This window comes from Pogoniulus pusillus, chromosome 21, assembly GCF_015220805.1.
Source record: "Pogoniulus pusillus isolate bPogPus1 chromosome 21, bPogPus1.pri, whole genome shotgun sequence".
Lineage (NCBI taxonomy): Eukaryota > Metazoa > Chordata > Aves > Piciformes > Lybiidae > Pogoniulus > Pogoniulus pusillus.
Window position 1 is genome coordinate 13,635,777 of NC_087284.1, and position 18,720 is coordinate 13,654,496.

Genomic DNA, 18,720 nt, shown 5'->3' on the forward strand with positions numbered 1-18,720 from the left:
GCTTTCCAGCTCGTGTCGTTTTTACTGACGAGCCCAACTTAGACAGGACTTGAAGTAAGGCCATTTTTGCAAGTGTTGTCACTGTTAAAATCCTGGAAAGTTGTCATTTCACGTACATTGATGAGAGTGAGCATGTGTTTCGTATTTGATCTGGTTTTTTGATAACTGGGAGACGTGTTCTCTTTTCTTAGACAAGTCTGAAAAAGAAAAATAGAACAGAAAAGAAAGCTTAGAAATGAGGGTTCATATGAAAGGCAAACTTGTTTGAAAGTTGTTTTTCTTCTTGCTAACCATACATGACAGCTTTCCTATTTGGTAGTCACTGAAAGGGCCTAGTACAAAAAAGCTTTCCTACTCAGTTAAGGGGCCCCATAGGATGAAAGTCACAAAAGGAGGTTTATATTTAATTCAGGTTTTCATATGAACATGCTCTGCGTCAAGCAAATGTGTTTCCACCTGCCTTCAATACAGGTCAGTGCCCAAAATATTTCATCACGTTGTCAGAGTGAAACTCCAGTCCTGACACCAGTCTTACACTTGACATCACTCTTGAGTCTAGTAGGGATTAGAAACAATCTCTGCCAGGGAAGAGGACACAGCAACCTGTAAGAACTTCACTGGCATTTTGAATAATGAAGTTCACATGTGAGAGCAGGACAATATTAAACTTCAATGAAAGACAGGTTGATAAGTGAGACTGGATCTCCCTTAGGAGTGAGATACATATATTCCATCACAGTGGTTATCTTTCCTTTATGGCTCTGCTTTTGTTTATCTGCACCACTAAAACTGAGACCTTTTTTTACATATGGGAAGGAGAGGCTTCTTTAGAGACCTGACATTCTTTCAGGACACTGAGCAGAACAGGGGCATCTGTCTCTTCTGAGTGATATCCTTGCTTTCATACTTTCATCCTAACAAATTCCTACAAGACTTATCTTGTCAAACTTTAGTCTGAATGGCACAAATTACTGGAAGAATTGTCAATCTAAAAAGGAGACAGGCATAAATTTAATTGTTCCCTGAAGATACGCAAAAAGCTGCATTTAGCTGCAGCTAATTAGATATTCTCCCATCAACAGTTATGATTCATCTGCTGAGGAGCAAAACAAGAAGAAATAGAAAATAGGCAGCAAATGTTAAATCTGACCTCCCAGAATGCTGGGGTAGGATTTGTTTTCATTTTAAGTAGAAATGCAGCCGGTGTTGTACCAGACTGACACCAAAGGCTCATGCTGCCTCAAAGCCAGGGAACTCAGATCTCTGCATGAGGGGGTAACTTCACCTCTACTGCAGATTGATTTCTGTAGAGTGAGCCTCCTCTCCCCACCTTTCCCAGAATTTCCAGCCAGCATTAGGGGTACAGATAAACCCCCTGAGATGTTCTTTTCCGAGGATCTTTAAATGTCTGTTTAACAAGAAGGAGGGAGATTCACACAAAAAAAGCCCAACTGAAATAGGGTTGTCATCAATTTACAGATGTGAAAACTAGGGCAAAAAAGTAGGTGGGCTTAACTTGTCCATCATGTCACCACACAAAATAATGGCATAGGTGGGGAAGAGATCCCAGGGGCTTATGCCTCCATCTCAGACAATTGTTGTTCCCAAGTACCAAACCAGAAGAGCTGTTGATGTGCCCTTAAACTGAAAAGTAGCTCACACTCAGAGCAGAGATGGATATGAGCAGGGAGTGCAGAAAAATAACCATCTGGTTTGGTTAGATCAGGGTGCAGTGAAATGTTTCATCTGTTTGGGACTCCACCCTGTGCTCCTTATGCACCCAAGTTTCCTCTGACTTAGAAAATAGTCTGTGCATTTAATGGATTTGATCAGAAATTAAGAATGGAACAACAACTTTTGACCAGCTGTGTTACCGTGGTGCTCATAAAGAAAGTTAACGGTTTGGGTTGGTTTGATAATGAGAAAGAGAATTACTCACACAGGTAAAAAAGATGAGCAGCAAGTAAAAAATCCCAAGGCAAGTCAGCATGAGAAGCTCAGCTTTGTATCTTTTTAATTTTTCAACTTCTGTTCCAGGGCAACCTAAAATGTAAGGCAAGACATTACTCTGTTCTGGTGTTGTGCAGCATTTTCAAACTGTAACTTCCTGAAATGCCACTTAGAGCATGGGACAGTTGAGTCTCTACTGTACCTGTTACTTTTAATGTGACAGTGCTGCTCAGATTGTGTTGCCCACTCTGTTCCTCCAAAGTGCACTTATATGTTCCACTGTTTAGGCTGGTTGCATTTTTGATTCTCAGTGAAAAGAAAGTATCGTTGGAGAGCTCCAGAGACCCCCCAAGTTCTCTTGGATAATGAGATTCCTCCTCAATGACTTTCCATGTTATTCCTTTGCCATTTCCATCCATCTGGAAAACACAAATGTATTTATCATCTTGAGGAACAGTGTCATCCCGATTTTCAGGGGAAAGGGTTTTAAAGCCAGCTTAAGGCTGAAAATGCAGAGGCTGAAGAGAGGTGAGGGGAGTGACACACTTCAAAAGCATCTAATACATTATCTTGGTTTCTCTGGAGCAGAATCTCAGGCTAGCCATGGTCTGTGATTGTTAGAAGTTTGGAGTCAGCCAGGGCAGCTGACTCAAATTTGCTACAGGTGTATCCCAGATCATAAAAATCAAACTCAGTATATAGGGGGAAATTTGCTGAGAGTGGAGGCTCCTCCTCATCATGCTCCTCCTATCCCTGGAGCGGCTTACTTAGTCTGCTTCTGTGGAACCTTCCTATTTATTGTGGCTACCATATGCTCACTAGGTTGAGTGTAACTTTGAATGCTTTGTAGTGATACTAGGTTGGCTGTTCTATGAAATCCATTTTCATTTTGATGCATGGGTCTTAATCTGCCTCACATGGACATAATCCTGGTACAGATGTAAGATGACAAAAGGCAGTGGTGGGGTTTGTTTTCAAAGTGTCTATGCAGAGTTCAGAGAGAGAGTCCATGGGGATGGAGCTGAGGCAGCAAGAGGCAGCCCTGCACCCAGCTACTTAATGGTGGCTCTGGGGGCCAGATGTCCCCATGAGAGCATGGCAGCAGGCAGGTAGGTTCCACTGCTGCTTCCACTCACCATGCCAGCACACATTCTACAATGTGGTGGGAATTAAGCCTGCCTACCAGACTGGCATGCCACAGTGCACTGGCTCTGCCAGCATGGTCTGGCATCCCCCCAGCAACCCCACAGCCCAGAGGTCCTTGTGGGAACACAGCCCTGGAAACTGCACTTCCCTGTGCCAGATTCTGTGCAGCTGACCCCTGAAACCACAGTGCTTTTCTGGGGGAGTGGGGGTTTCCCTCCCTCCACTCCAGTTTTTATAGGAACCAAAGAACAAAAAATTCCTTCAACTCCTTCAGAATCGGTTGTGCAAAGGTCACAAGCAGGTTCTGGTGCACTTGGGGAGCATTTGTATGTTGAATTCCTTAATTGTAACCAGAAGAGCTACATTCCTTGGCATTGCTGAGAGGCTGCTGAAGGAATGAAGTGTATTCCCAGAACAGTTCGTACTGCAGGACCATAGGATGCACTGAAAATGACAATTGGCTGGGAACCACAAAGAAGAGAGAAATCACTAACTTGATTTGAAAGATGGAAGAAGGGTTTGAATTAGCCCGTGTCCATTCTTATTCATCGACATTGCTCCCTGGGATTCGAGGCAGTGTGCCCTCCGTGAAGCTTTCCTGAGTAATGAATTCAGGCTTTATGTGGACCAGCAGTGCCAGAGCCCCTTCACAGAGTCCAAGGCTCAGCTTTTCAGCCAAACCTATCACTAATGTAAGCCAAGGCTCTTTTATTATTATTATTATTATTTTATTTTAATAGACACATTTTTGGGTTGCAAGTTAGTGCTTACTTTCTGTCAGCACAGCTACTGCATCAACGTGTAACAGCTTCACTGCAAATTACCAACATTAACATAATTGAGGCTAGGAGTATCTGGTTTCCCTTTTATACACTGCATGAGGCAAGCATACAGGCCTTATGCTCCATTATACTTTGCTACACCTAAAATGGTGTAAAACAAGCTGTAAGCTGGAGGACTTCTCATCAACTGGGGAACTGGACTAAAGCACAGTATTTTAATCACTGCAAAGGTCCTTTCTCAGAAAGGTTTGGGGATTTTTAGTGCATCAAATGAAAGAAGGAGCGCTAATTCCATGGGGTTTTCCACGCTTTGCCCAGAAAGAAGGGAGAAAGTACCTTCTTCCTCTTAGCCTCCCAGGAAATCTGCCCCTGATTCTTTTTCTTATTCCACTCAGCCCCAGAGTGCTGTGAGACAATCAGTATCTGTGGTGGGTTTCACTCTGTAAGGCCATCACTGCACTACAGATATTTAGTTATTTTTGGGTCCTGCACACTGTCAGAGATGCAGGCAGAGGAATTCCAATAGCCAGGCTGGGCTCAGCTCTGGTTACAAGTGGGTCAATAGCAGTTAAGTGGATAGAGTTGACCTCCCTCAGATCTAATTTTTGCCACTCTCCCTTCCCTTCCCACCCCTTTTCTCAGTGAAATTTAAAACTGCCCACAGGGTGACAAAGAGAAGCAGCCTGGCTCCCTGACCTTCTCATTGCCTTAAAATGCAGATAGGAGTTCTGAGCTACATACAAACAATTGCTCTGGTTTGGTTTGGTTTTAATTCATTGGTAGCATAAATTATTGCTATCTTGGCCAATAAATGGTGCTGTTATTCTCGTCAGAGAGACCTGAGAATCAGAAAACACTTTGATCTTTCTGTATTCAATTGTAATTACCACTGTTAGTATAAGGAAGAAGTCAATCAAGCCTAAGAATCCTATGCCTGACCATATGCATAGTCCCAGTGGGATTTTTGATAAACGATTTAACTTCCTTTGGTTTAGGGGGGATGCTGAAAGATAGGACTAATTATTGCCTCCAAAGATGTTCAAGCTTCTCACTTGCTTGTCTTCAGGGCCATTGTCTCTGTAGTGTTGGCAGCAAGTCAAAACTTTGCACTAGACGGAGCCCCTGTGTGTAAGGCGAAGCAGCGTCCATGAAGCTGTGCTAGCAACACGGCACTCCCCGAAACAGAAGAAAAAGTCACTTTGTGGCCTGTCTCCTTCACTTGTGGAGAAGACAGTCATGATCTGGATGGGAGTAGCGAGGCCTCGCATCTGGGGAGGAGGAGGAGCAGTTGATATGTATGGGTCTAACTCGGGGCTTGCATGCCTCTCTTTCTCCATCACCCCACTCTACGGAAGACCAAAGGCAAGCGCAGCAGCTTGGGTGGTGCTGGAACGTCCAGCAGAGTCTCTGCATTTTTTAGGCTACAGAGACATCTGGTGGCACTTTCCCGCTCTCTGCATGCAGCACAATTCATCCCCGTTCGGAGGTCACAACAACCCTTTCTGTGATGTCTGAACCAACCCTTTTTCATTGCAATCTTAATTCCTGTTGTAAAAAATGAAATCAACCCCTCCATTTTAAAATTCTCTAAGTAGCGAGGACACAGCTGAGCAAATTTGCAGAGTGCATGCCTGTATCCCATCTCTGTAAAGGAAGTCCACCAAATATTCAGTAAGATCATCATTCTGCCTTTTGCTCTAATCAGGCTAACCTCTTTTCCCCCCAAACCTAATTAAAATTACAAAAGTGCCACTTTGTTTGCCACCTTCTGTGAATTACTTGGCAGACTCTCACTAGACATATCATTTTGCAGCTCAAGCTCCTATGGTAATCCAGTGCTAATTCATGCCAAGTGTCCTCCAGGTGATACTGCAGCCCAAGGTAAGTGCTAGGGGGTTTACCTAATTAATTCCACACAAGCTTAGAGGGAGGGAAGTAAATGTTGTTGGTGTCAGCAATTCACTTGTGTAGGGACTATGCTTTTCTTTAATCAGTGACAAAATATTTTCCGCCTGCATTTCGTTTGCATTTCATTTCCCTTCTGCTGTGCTGGTGAGTGAGCTGCAGCACGCTGGCTCCCCTGGCTCCCCACTGCCTACCCGAGGAAGACAGGGAGGTGGTCTTTCCCTGCTCCCATGGTTGCTGTTAATGGCTTCACTAAAATTCAAAAGGCAAATTGTGACTCGTGGAGGGACTCGTGCAGAAATGTTACTGGTTCTATTAGCATAAACAGGGTCTCGTTGCCATGCTGGCTGCTGGGGCTTACTGAAGCAAGAATTTTGCTGGGAAACAGGGACTCACAGGCTGGCAGCATCATTCTGCCTATCTGCATAACATGAACCATTAAGAAAATGAAACAGCAACAGAAATGTCAGTCTGTGTTTATTGTCACATATACGTAGGCCAGTGGCAATGTCTGTGACAAGCTTCCTCAGGAATCAGCTCGGGGCCTAAGCCTGCTGTTTTCCACCACCTCCGTAGCAACGAGAGGAAATGCTACCCCCAAGGGTTGGTACTGTCCAACACCTTCGTTAACAACCTGGATGGTGGGGCAGCAAGCATGCAGATGATTCAAAGCTGTGAGGAGTGGCTGATGCACCAGAGGGTTGTGTGGCCACCCAGAAGGTCCTGGACAGACTAGGGACATGGGCTGACAGGAATCTCATGAGGTTCAGCAAATGGAAATCCCAAATCCTTCCTCTGAGGAGAAATAACCCCAGACACCAGGACAGGATAGAGCTAACCAGTCAAAAAGGCCCTGAGGATCCTTGTGGACACTAAGCTGACTATGAGCAATCCAGTGATGGGCCTTTATGGCCATGAAGATCAAGAGTTTCCTGGGCTGCACTAGACAGAACATACCCAGCAAAAGGAAGGAGATGAATCCTTCCCCTCTGCTCAGTCCTGGTGAGACCAACATGGAGTGTTGGTTCCAATAATGGGTTCCTCAGTACAAGAGAGACCTTGAATTACTTTTCCACAAAGATGATTAGAGATTTGGAGCATCTGACATATGAGGAGAGGCTGTGAGAGCTGACATTGTTCAGCCTGGAGGAAACAAGGCTCGTGGGTATCTTATCAATATGTACCTGATTGCAGGGGGATAATGATGATGAAACCAGACTCTTCTCAGTGGCCTCCAGAGGCAAGAGGGGATGGGCACAAACTGCAAATTGGGATATTCCATTAAAACGTAAGGAAAACCTTTTAGAGTGGAGGTGGTTGAACACTGAAACAGCCTGCCCAGAGAGAGAGGGGAGATACCTTTGGAGACTGGACATAGCCCTGAGCAACAAGCTCTAGAGCTCTTATTTTAGTGACTTTAATTGAAAGCTATTTGAGTTCCCAAAAGCTTGGCAACAGTTGGTCTAAAGAGGTTGTAATTCTCCCACATGTATTCTCTAATCAATTGACTGATTCCTGTTAAGTTCCTCATAGCCTGGAGCTTTTTGGTAAGAACAATGATGACGAGAGAGTGGGTATTAAAATAGGATAGGTTTGATTAAAAATGCTGCTGAGCTGGTGCATTTTTGTTCTCTGGCTGGCTGAATTATGAGAAATAATTAGGCCTCCAAAATTTAAATGCTTTTCAGCAAATATTTCTGTTTCAGAGGACTGAAAACAAGGTGTAAGAAGGAGGAGGAACACTTTTCTCAGTCCTAGGGTGGCTGGATCTTAGCTGCAGTTTGAAAACTGCATTACACAACAGAGCTACTGAACAAAGGCAGTTCACCCACACTGCAGTACTTACACACTTATTTTATCACACACATACAAGACCAAGCAGTTGTTAGGTTAACTCATGCCCTCTGCTCTCATTAAATACCTTTTCTGACTTTTCACAGACTAAGGTAGTACCCTGGCTCCCAGGTAAATCAAAGTGCCAGTATAATCCACGTTCCCCTTAAAAGCAAATCTTTATTTCAAACAAAACAGTTCAGATCCAGAATTCATGTCAGTTTAAAGGTGAAATGTATTAACATGAATTTATTTTCTTATGAGGATGGGATGATTGTAAAACTGGTCTTGCTTAAAATTATACCAGGAGTAATGGCCAAGTTGAAATTTCTGGTTGCTAAAGGGATCTAAAACCTATACACAGCCAGAAGGAATTCATTTTCTGCAGCAAAATATCTAGAGTTCTGGCAATGCCTGACAGCCAACATGTAATGAATCACAACTGAGCTGAAACCACTTAATAGGTGTATTTTTCAGCACAAAGGCACTTTCACGTTTGATTAGTGCTGAAGGTGCATCCATATGGTTCCTATACAGCATCCTGTAGAGCTACCAATGTTAAATTGGGAAAAAAACAGACATAAATTGTGGGCACATGTGAATGAACTCTGACTGTGCTTTAGAAGGGAAACCAAAGAAGAAAAAAAAGAAAACCCAAACCCAAGCCCCAGACAAAGCAGAAGCAGCAAGGGAACTACATGTGACACATGAGGCAGCTGGAAAAGCCCTCTGACTCAGTCACACGACCTCTGTGTTGGTTTGGATTTTTTCAGTTGAGGGCACCCACCACCAGCTCATGTGAGGCAAAATAATTGTTCTGATTGTGAAACTATTTCTACTGCTTCCTTTTGGTCTAATTCATGTGTTGGAGCTACCTGGAACTGAATAGATGTCTGAGGAGCTTTTGGCTGCATTTCTTTGGATATGCTAGACACCAGACTGAAGTAATTTAGCAACTATTTACCTATGCTAATAGATTATAGCTGTGCACATTTAGCAAAACTAATTTCCTTTGAATGAAAGTGCAGTTAATATTAAATTAATGTTAAATTCCTATATGGTTTCCTCTTATTTTGTAGTGTAACTTCCCCCTCTAATTCCACCCCAATTTTAGACTTTTCTGGGAAGTGTTATTATAGAGTTAAGAGACTTTTCTCCACTGAAGTACAGCCTTCTTTCCACTTCCTCAAGATTTGTTTTAGATTAAGACTTTTCTGGCTATCACATGAATAGAATAGCAGAATATCCACTGGGACTTCATTTGTGTGTGTTTAAACTTGGTTTTCAAGCTGGATATAAAGTGATAATTACGAGGGTTTATGAAGTGGTTCTCGTTTTCAATGTGCTACACAAAAAGAAACTGTTCCATTTCAGAGAAACTGCCCTGTGAGGCAGAAAGGTAAGTCTCATTACACAGATTCTTGTTTCATAGGTGGGCCTTGCACAAACCAGTATTTCCATATACAATTCCCAGGGCCTGAATGCTTATGAAAAAGAACTTAGTTTTCACCTCTCAGTTGGCAGACTTTCATGCTGCTCATATATAGTTTTATGGCATGTAGGTCCTAAAAATAAACTACACTTAAAGAGTATCATCATTATGAACTCTCTAATTTACTCATGGCCACATAGTGAATAGGATCAGAACTGCACCATGTTGAAGGAGGACTTGGTACTCTGCCTTCTCACCAGTGTGTGAGGCCTGCCTGCTTGGAATTGTTTTGGTTGGAAGAGACCCTTAACATCATCAAGTCCAACCATTAATCCGGCACTGCCAGGTCCCCCACTAAACCATGCCACTAAGTACCACATTCTCACACCTTTTAAGTACTTCCAAGGATGAAGACTCACTACGTCCCTGGGCAACCTGTTGCCATGCCTCACAACTCTTTCAGTGAAAAAAATTGGCTTGATATCCAAACTAAACCTCCCTTAGCATGACTTGAGGCAACCTCCTCTTATCCTATCGCTGCTTCAGGTGTTTCTAAGTAAAAATCATTTTGTCTGGGCTGTCTGACCATGGTCCTGAGTCTGCACATAACTACTTGTGTGCATGCCTTCATGCATGCAAAAAATCTAGTTAGCTGCAAGGATGCTGGGCACACAACCGTAGCAACAATGAAGGAGATGTTGAATGCAGTCATTTTTTCCCCCATCCAGTTGGATTTTGACACCGGAGTGCTAACTCCTTTAAACAATTCTTTCTCCATGCAGAACTGATCGAGAAAGTACTTTTACTAGTATGTTTAGATCTATTTTTAAGCAGACCACGCTGAACTGTTTGAAAGCAGCCCGTGACTGGTCGGAGCAGGCAGCGATGCCGTGGGGAAGGAGGCGTTCGCTCGCTGAGCGCTCAGCCTGTGCAAACAGCTGCACGGGCAGCACCGTAACGTCGCCACCGCTTCTTTACAGCAGCAGAAGCAAAGGTTAATTGCTTGTATTTACCGCACACTTCAAAGTGACCTCATACAAAAGATTTCGCCTAACAGCTGCTTGAACTTTACAGTATGGAATTTCATACCGTTTGTTGGAATTACCTTTTAATTAGCCCCTTGGGGGAGTACGTGGTGTTTATTGATTAATCCTTCAGTAGCTGGTTTTTAACTAACAGATGAATTCTCTGCCTTGGGTAGCGCAGTCACGCTCCACCGTTTCCCCACCCTCCTTTTGCAGTGTGGGGCGGGGACGGCAGCACACAGACAAAGCAACGAGAAGAGAGCTTCAAGCTGCTGCCCATTTAGCTAGCCCCACAAGCAGAAGTGTTGCTTCCTCAGCACACAGCACTGAGCCTAAATTACTCGCCGACAGTCAGGCTTTTTAGTTCAGATGTTGTGCTTCTCCTAATATGTCTGTGACTGTGGCTTGGGCCAGCATTACCGAGAGCAGCATTAACTGCTTGTCTCTACTTCCCACCTCTCTCCTGGGATGAGTAACCAGAAGACTGAAGTATTGTGGTTGCTGCCATCAGCCCCTGAAGATGGTGGCAAGAGCTGAAGATAGCTAAATTCTGTTACTTGTAGATTTTGCAGTGCCATCAGGGGAGTGGAAAAGGCTTGTCACGCTGGGCACTGAAAAAAATAGCCTTTGTTGAGTGAAATGGATCAAGCAGGAAGAGCGAGGAGACCACAGAGGGAGAGGAGATGGGTGGGACAGGGCAGAGGGGGTTGCAGTAGCGGTCTTGACTGTAGCAGCCTGACTGCTGCAAAGCAAAGCAGCACTAATGAGGGCTGCCAAGGAAGGGGCGCACACAGGGAGTATCATCAAATATCACCCTGCCTTGCATGTGTGGGCATTCTGTGCCCAAATGAAACTGTAAAGAGCTACAAGACAACCCAGAATTCAGTCTATAGGGTTTCCTTACACTCTTTCAAGGCAATGGCCCTCCCAGCTGCCACTGAACTCAGGAGAACATGCTTCTGGAGGATCCTCAAACTTAAGCCTGGTGAAACTATTTTCATATCTGTTGGACACTGGTTTGGGACAGAATTTTCAGGGATCTAGTCAGCCTCTCTGTTTTTCCCTCCTACACCTCTTACCACCTCTGTTCAACTCCTTCAGGTCTACCAGACTGCATGGTTTGCCTTCAGTGAGATCTCTGCCCTGCCTAGACTCCGTGGGAAAGGTAATGACTTAAACAACTAGCATGTATCTGTATGGAAAATACATAACCTTATTCAGCTTTGAAAGCAGAAAGCAAAAATTGATACCTATCCCAGTTCCCACAGTAGTGTTCAACCAAATGCATCATTTTCTCCTCTCTGTATCCCACCCATGCTTAGCCCAGCATTTTGGAAAGAGAAGGTGATGATAGATGCTGAGCTTACTGATCGGGTCATAGCCAGACTTTACAAACAGCTCTTTCAGAGTTAAGTACCTTTGGGTTGCCATCGTCATCCAGTCAACAGGCAGATGCTTGTTGTACCAGCACTGAAACTGAGAGGCACTGCAAGTTTCAACCACAGAAGCCCTATCTAACAACACTGTTTGTTCATTTACTGTAGGGAATAATTTTAAAACTCTATCTGACCAAACTACTGGGGAGGCCAAAGCTGTGACTGTGTGTTCTGGCAGAGATAAATTAACAGTTTTCACCCACCAAAAATAGGGTGTTTTCCTTTCCACTATCCCATTACACAGGCAAGCCACTCAACTCTGTAACCTACAAAATCTTTATTTGCAAATAAATTATTACCTATTATACCAAGTAACAGAATTGACTTGACAGGCAGCCAGACAGCCAGAATAGCTGGATGTGGGGAACAGAGGAGACCAAATCTGTCTTCTTTTCCTATTAGTTGGGCTCACACCATAAGCTGAAACTATGCAATTAGATGCAAATACATGGTTGCCATAAAGCAAGTCAGCAACCACTTGGCAATTCTGCTTCTCTTTCTATAAGAAATTTCATCTTGAAAGTGTTCAGGAGTAATTTTCTGCTCATTAGCCCAATAATCCTTGTAGGCTCTCCTCCAAGTATGTGGTCAGCAGGGCCCTCTTGCTTTGGAGAATGAAATTTTGAATCAGAGCAGTCAAGATGTGACGTTTCCTTTCTGACTGCAAAGGGAGAACTCAGAATTTCTAGCTGTCCATCTGCCTTCTGCATACCCTGACCTCATGCCAACTCCCACTAGCCAAATCTTCCTCTTTCAAAGAAAAATATAGCCCCTGATTGAGGGGAAATTATCCAAGGAACAATAGCATTGACATTACAATGTTTAAATACCACTTTTTGCTCTGAAATAAAACTCTGGAAAGACTTCTCTTTAGAGTGGTGTTTGTCAGGTTGTATGTGGGATGTCACTTGAACTTTGATCCCTGGAAGCCAGCAAAAGTCAGACATAAAAGCAAACCAAGAGCAATTTGAGTATTGCACACAAATAGTCTGTCCACAATGACGTGGTATATTCCTGTTCTCTGTGGTCAGCTCAGATGCTTCCATTGCTGTCTTATATCTGCTACACTGACAGCAGGATACCTCTTCCTAAAATAACCCACTTTGTATAAGACAAGCCAGTGTCAGGCAGGAAAGCAAATCAGACTGCTCAAGTAAATTGGACTTTGTTCTTACTTTATACCAGGACGCTGTCTGGTAGGCAGTTGAGGAGTCATGAAGAACTTTACAGGGCAGCATCACTTCTTCAGCACATCTGACAGCCACGTCTGGGACAACCATAGACGCTCCACGGATCAAGCACCAGACTGCAAAGCAGAGGTACACAACCATTTTGAAAGATATTGCCCAGGTAATCCTTCCTAGCTTTCCCAAACATACCTCCACAAAATAAACATGAAAGACCAGAAAGGAAAATGCAAAACTCCCACTTACCATTGCAGAGGATGATAAGGAGAAAGTGGGCTGCCAAAGACATGGCTTTTACTGCTGCAAATCACAGAACAGCACCCGTGTGTCTCTTTGCAGGATGGACTGTGAGAGCAGAATGAAGCTGCTACTGCTTCTGAAGTGATATTTCTGGAGACACACTGGGGAATCCCCCAGACAGCTTATCTTGAAATTCTGCATCACAGGGAAAATCCCTACGTTTAGAAGCCAGTGCTCCTCCCATTAAGTCTGTCAGGGCACTCACATTTCTGCAACTGATAGTATCTCACCTCACTTTTTAATTTTTTTCCCTCTTCCCATCTCTGTTTTGATCTGAACAGAAATAAGGTTGGCTGTGGGATGCTGTAGGTCAATGAGAAAGACATAAAAATTGGTGCTGAAAGACCCTTTCTCTTGAGTGACCAAACCGGCAGGTGAATGGGATGGTCAGCTTCCAAGGTCCCCTCTCCACCTGCTCTCTACAGCTCTAACAGAACAGTGTCTGTGCAAATGCTGGCCATATGAAGTGATGTTTCTGAAACCACACTGAAGCCTTCACCTTGTAACACCACAAGGGTCTACAGTTTAGGCAGGAACTCACAGTATTGATGACCAACACAAACTGCATTTCTGTAGTGTTATATGTGTAGGCACTCATGATGCAGAAGCAGCATCTCTTCTTTATATCTTTTTCTCTTTTTGAGACAAGCTGAGGCAGCTACAGTGACATAATGCTACCAATTAATACACAGAAAAAATGGAGCCACAGCAATCAAAGAGTCGAGGCAGCTCCTGAAAGAAGAATCACTTGGACATCCCCTCTAGATATCTGGGGGAAAGGGAGGGAAAGTCCTTTCTTTGTGATCTTTAAATGCTATTTCATTTTTGGAGGATTTTTGAGGAAGTATGAGGTTGATCACAGAAGCATTTACAAATCCTGAAACTATGGAAGTTGCTGACATGTTATTTTTGAAAACCAGTTCTGTTGCCTGTCTTTAGGCTACTGAGATCACAGTGCAGAGAAACCACTTAGGAGGAAGATGTTTTGAGGCTCGATGGGTGAAGCACCTATAGTCAGCCACTTTGAAAATCAGGTTCATGGAAGCCACATCAGTCTGGGTACCCTAAAGGTAAATTATCTCCAGAAAGCTTTGTGAGGAGAAGACAGTTTGACAAGTTTTCAGAATTGAGAAGTCCAACTCAGATGGGTAAAATGTTGTGGGTAGGTAACACTTTTGGAAACTCCAGTTTGTTCTGTGAAGGAAGTCAGACAGCAGTTCCACCAGGAGCCTCACTATTGAGGTAGCCTACTTATTTTAAAGCTTTTTGCTGCTGTCTTCATTGACCAGTGCAGTAAATACAAAAGACTCTGAGTTTTATTTTTTCCTTTGTGTTTCCCAATTTCAAGGACCTCAATCCATTATTTAGAAAGTAAGTGCAAGTAAAATGTAAATCCCAGTGCATCTCTTTAGAGGGAGAGAAAATCCTGAACTTTTGCTTCTTTATTCTGTGTGACATAATAGGGTCCTTGAGAACACTGAAGTGAGTGGGATGTTGCTGAAAGAAATCTTGGAGAGAAGAGAGCTCAAATTAATACAGTTCACATCTGTTCTTCACTAAAATGATGGCACTTCTGCCCCCGTGAGTCAGTCACACCACAAGCCCACTTCCAAGAAGGGCACTAAGCATTCACCCAAGTGCCTCTTTCTGTGAGCATTGCAGAGCTATGTATTTGCACTTGATAAACCAATCCAGAGGCTAAAACCTTGTCTGCCTCCCCCTTCATTGTGGAGAAACTCACAGTGAGCAAACCACAGCAAGCTCCTGCCCCTGCTGTGGGTCAGTCCACAACAGTCTTCCCCAAAATGGCTTGACCACATGTAGCCTGGAGGGGCAATAGCACGTCTAAGGCTGAGGTCACAAGTTTGCCCACACAGAAGTGCACTGAAGGTAAAGCATGAAGGGTCAGGCCCCAGTTTGATCTGGGAAATGTACATACCACACACACTTGCCAAGGTAATGTTAAACAGCATTCTCCCTCAGTGGTTTAAAATCCAGGAGTTAGGACTTCTAAAATTGCACAGGTTTTCCCTCTAGGACAGCCAAAGCTTCAAGCAAAACAAGTCTTTTCCTCCAGAAGTATTTGCAAGCTCAGCTGCTCTCTCACAGCACCGTGTGTGAGGCAAGAGAGCAAGATCTAAAAACAAAAACTGAAACTCCCTTTGCTGGGGGAGGAGAAATCATTTTGCTTTTAACTTTCCCTGCTTGGGAATTTTTCATTAGGGAAACTTTGAACCAGGCTGTACTTTCCATCCTAACTTTCAATACCCTCTATATTGTTTCAAAGAGCAAGGCTATTTTCTTCTGAGCCCTGGAAGCTGCTTCCAGTTTCACTCTAGGCCTGAGCAGTGGAAGCAAGGGGAGCTCAGTGGGACAGGTTTGAGTGTGGGATTGAAGCGGCAGTGATTGCCTGTCAGCCTCCTCAGTGAGAAATAGATCTATATCTTTGCAGGGCCCTCAGGAATCACAGGAGGTGCATGATTCTGGGAGTAAGTAAAAATCTATCATTAAAAGCTTTGTTCTGTGGGCCTAAGGAAACCTGCTTTCGTACAGGAGTGTCCTATTGCCTCTTCCTTTCCTTCACTCATTACACCAAACCCACAAGCCCACAGTCTCACTGACTAGGAAGCACCATCTGCTCTGGTGAGTCCAGAGCCACACATGTGATGACTGACATTAGCAAGCAGCGTGGAGAACGGCTGCATTCTGCCTACCTTTCCCCTAGCAAGGGCGTTCGTTTGGATCTCCATCTTTGACCCAGCTGCTGACTTTTGTGAATTCCATAGGCACTTAATTCTCTTCAAGCCTCGATCTCTCTGTCAGTTTGATAGAAAGCAGGTTCAGAACATACTGGCTGATAGACAGCCAGATGGCACGATCACAGAAATTTCATTCTCTGTGGGAAATGAGGCTAGAAGCACAAGGATGTGGGATGGATTAATGGAATAAGGTTAAAAAGTCAAGACTGTATTTTTTTTCCATCACTGATAGAGCCTTAAGAATGCTGTTCAGCAAACTGCATCAGTTTGCCTTGAACACCAGGTAGGTACCAACTCCCTCAGATGCTCCAATAGTGGATTTTTCTCACTTTTTATTCCAATGTATGACTGAAAAACTAAGTGAAGACTCCTTATTTCATATATTTGCCAGTGGTCATCAGGAAGCACAGAGGGTTTTTTTAAAAACAAACTTGAGGTCTCTGCAAGGAGTACAATTCTCCCCGCAATGAAGAACCACAGAAGCATCAAAAGAGCATTGGGATTTCAACACTGCACTTCTAGCAAGGCACAGAATTTTCTGCTTTCAGATGTGATTATCAAATAGCCACTGTTCCACTGCACTTAGGTTCCTGCTTCGAATAAGGTGCACCCATGTACCTCACATCTGTGGTGAAGCCACTGGCAAAGAGAGTTGCTTACTTGTTTTTATTACTATTAATTTCCTGTGGATCAACAGACACTGTATGCTTCAGTTCAGCTGACAAAGCCAGGATTGCTTTCAGCATGTTTCAGCAGGCAACTGCTTTTTAAAGAATATGCTATGTGTAATGTGGTGCTGCTAGCCAAACGAACAGTGACAGAAGAATCCACAGTCACAGCAGTCATGTATTTTGAGGGGCCCAGGCGAGCTGCAGTCACAGTATTTACTTTCCTGTCATGCTAGGATCTTGATGCTCACCACACCAACAATTAAAAGCAACTGAAAGTTTCCAGATTGCAGCTAATGAGAGAGATATAGATTGCTCACAGACTGGAGTTAGGAAAGCTTAGCAGCAGAGTTCTCTTCTATACCCTTTCATGGCAGATGCTGGGTCAGTGTTGGTCTTTACTGTTTGAACAGCAGCGACCCAGCAATACCCTGAATCCAAAACACTGGAACTGGGTCATGCTGGGTGGCACAGAGCTTTGTGTTACAGACTGTATCCCACTGTCAGCTCAGTAAATAACACCCAATTAACTACACACAAACAACCGCTCCTCGGAAATGCCTGGACTTCAGAGTGAGCCATTTGAGATGTGCCAGCCCTGTTTGTCAAAGAAGTGATGAAGCATATTTGAATAGAAATTGAAATGAAGCCCAAAATATAGACCCAAAATGGAGCTAACCAAAGCCAGAATCCTCTTTAGAGACTGTTGGCCTGGGAGATTCAGAATTGCCTTTAATCAAATGGGAGCAAGAACTTACCCTGCATCTTTCACAGAAAGAGTGGTCAGGCCTTGGAATGAGCTGCCCAGGGAGGTGGTTAAGTCACCAACCCTGGATGTGTTTAAAAGTCACTTGGATGTGGTGCTTGGGGATATGGTTTAGGGTGACCCTTGTAGAGTAGGGTTGTCAGTTGGACTTGGTGATCCTGAGAGTCTTTTCCAACCTGAATGTTCCTGTGATTCTGTGATATACATGTGACTGTAAGAATTGGAATGAGGTTGTACTGAAGCTCCATCTAGTCCAGAGTCTTGCCTCTAACAGTGGGCACTGACTTATCAAGTAGCCAAGCAGGCCAAGGTGCTGCGTTCAAACTGTGGTGTCTGCTGGGGGTGCACATGGAAATCTCATTTTTACTAAGTTCTTTTATTAGCATGCTAGATGGTGTTTGTGTCACCAGGAACAGGGGCATTTTGGACTAAGATCTGCAGATTTCAGTGGACTCTTCATTGCTCACCCTCTATGTGGCATCATCCTTCTCCAGAATGTAAGAAGCAGATTATTGCCTGCAGTCTTTACTGAATTCTGCAGCAGTAGCCCCTACACAGTCCTGTCCTTGCAGAGATCCTTTTTGAACATCTCCATACCACAACTGGCAAAGCACTGTTTTAGTAGAGATCTAACAGTCAGCTAGTCTGCCCCCAGATCATGCTGTGGAAATACTTACTCCTCATAGTACTTGGCTGTTCTCTCTAGGCATACATGTTATGGGACTTTTTACACTGGCAGAGAATGAAGCATCCCAGTAGGTCACCTTGTACTCCTAGCCTAGCCAGCACATTCTCCTGGGTGCAGCCTGTGCTAACAGCAGGTCTCACAGGGTATTCTGACCATTGTGTACCATCTCAGGACCTGGCCATGCACAGAGAAAACTGTCCCAAACTGTGACTCCTCTCCAAGACCTCTTGATGTGGAGTAGTTTTCTTACACCTTCCCCATCTGAGAGGTTCCACTGAGTCATGGGACTTCCAGATCAACTTCCCTCACCAGCCCCAGCAGCAGAAAGAGGAAGCCTGGTGATGAGGTCCTGGTGACTGCCAGATCCCATATTCATTCCCTTTTCCTCTCAGGTCTCCAGGCACAGCACCAGTGCTCTTTGGATGCCTTCAGGGTGGCATGTCCTCTGTCCCCTTCTGATTCCCTTCTTGTCTGTACTTCTCTGACCCTTTGACCTTGATCTTCCTCTTCTCTCCTTTGAGTCCCCTATGACCTTGGCTTTCACCAAGTCTTTCAAAGAGCATAAGATCAGTGCAGACATACACTGACACTTCAACAGAGCCCAGAAATAATTAAGGCAACTCACCCTCATGCTGTGTAATAAAGTTGTGCCTTCACCAAAGTGTCTTCCCTCCATATGCCCTCTTTTCAGTTCATTTATAAATAGATTAAACATCAGGAGCCCAGGAAAAACATTCCCTCAAACATCACTGGAGATTTCTCTCAAGTGTGAGCACTGGCCACTTGTCATCCTCTTTTAGTAGGTTATTCATGGTAAGAATTTTTCTCTTGTCCCGTGGTGCC

The 18,720-nt window shown here is 44.0% G+C and overlaps 2 protein-coding genes across 4 annotated transcripts in view; one reads left to right on the forward strand and one right to left on the reverse strand.

The window, feature by feature from the left end:
* Nucleotides 1–18,720, forward strand: part of RNF182 (ring finger protein 182) — an 80,076-nt gene that overhangs the window by 9,239 nt on the left and 52,117 nt on the right. The window contains exons 3-6 of one of the 3 annotated variants that reach the window (XR_010306212.1): nt 5,692–5,759; nt 11,175–11,238; nt 12,695–12,828; nt 14,460–15,261. The gene's annotated coding sequence lies outside the window, so the exon portion shown is untranslated. Of the gene's footprint in view, nt 1–5,691; nt 5,760–11,174; nt 11,239–12,694; nt 13,293–14,459; nt 15,262–18,720 lie in introns of those variants that run through there. The other 2 variants (XR_010306213.1, XM_064161014.1) reach the window with 2 other exon arrangements.
* Nucleotides 39–12,985, reverse strand: CD83 (CD83 molecule). The gene is made up of 5 exons (XM_064161019.1): nt 12,943–12,985; nt 12,685–12,815; nt 2,153–2,369; nt 1,940–2,043; nt 39–197 (listed from the first exon to the last, which is right to left on the reverse strand). Exons 1-5 carry the CDS (start codon nt 12,983–12,985, stop codon nt 39–41), a joined length of 654 nt encoding a protein of 217 aa, XP_064017089.1.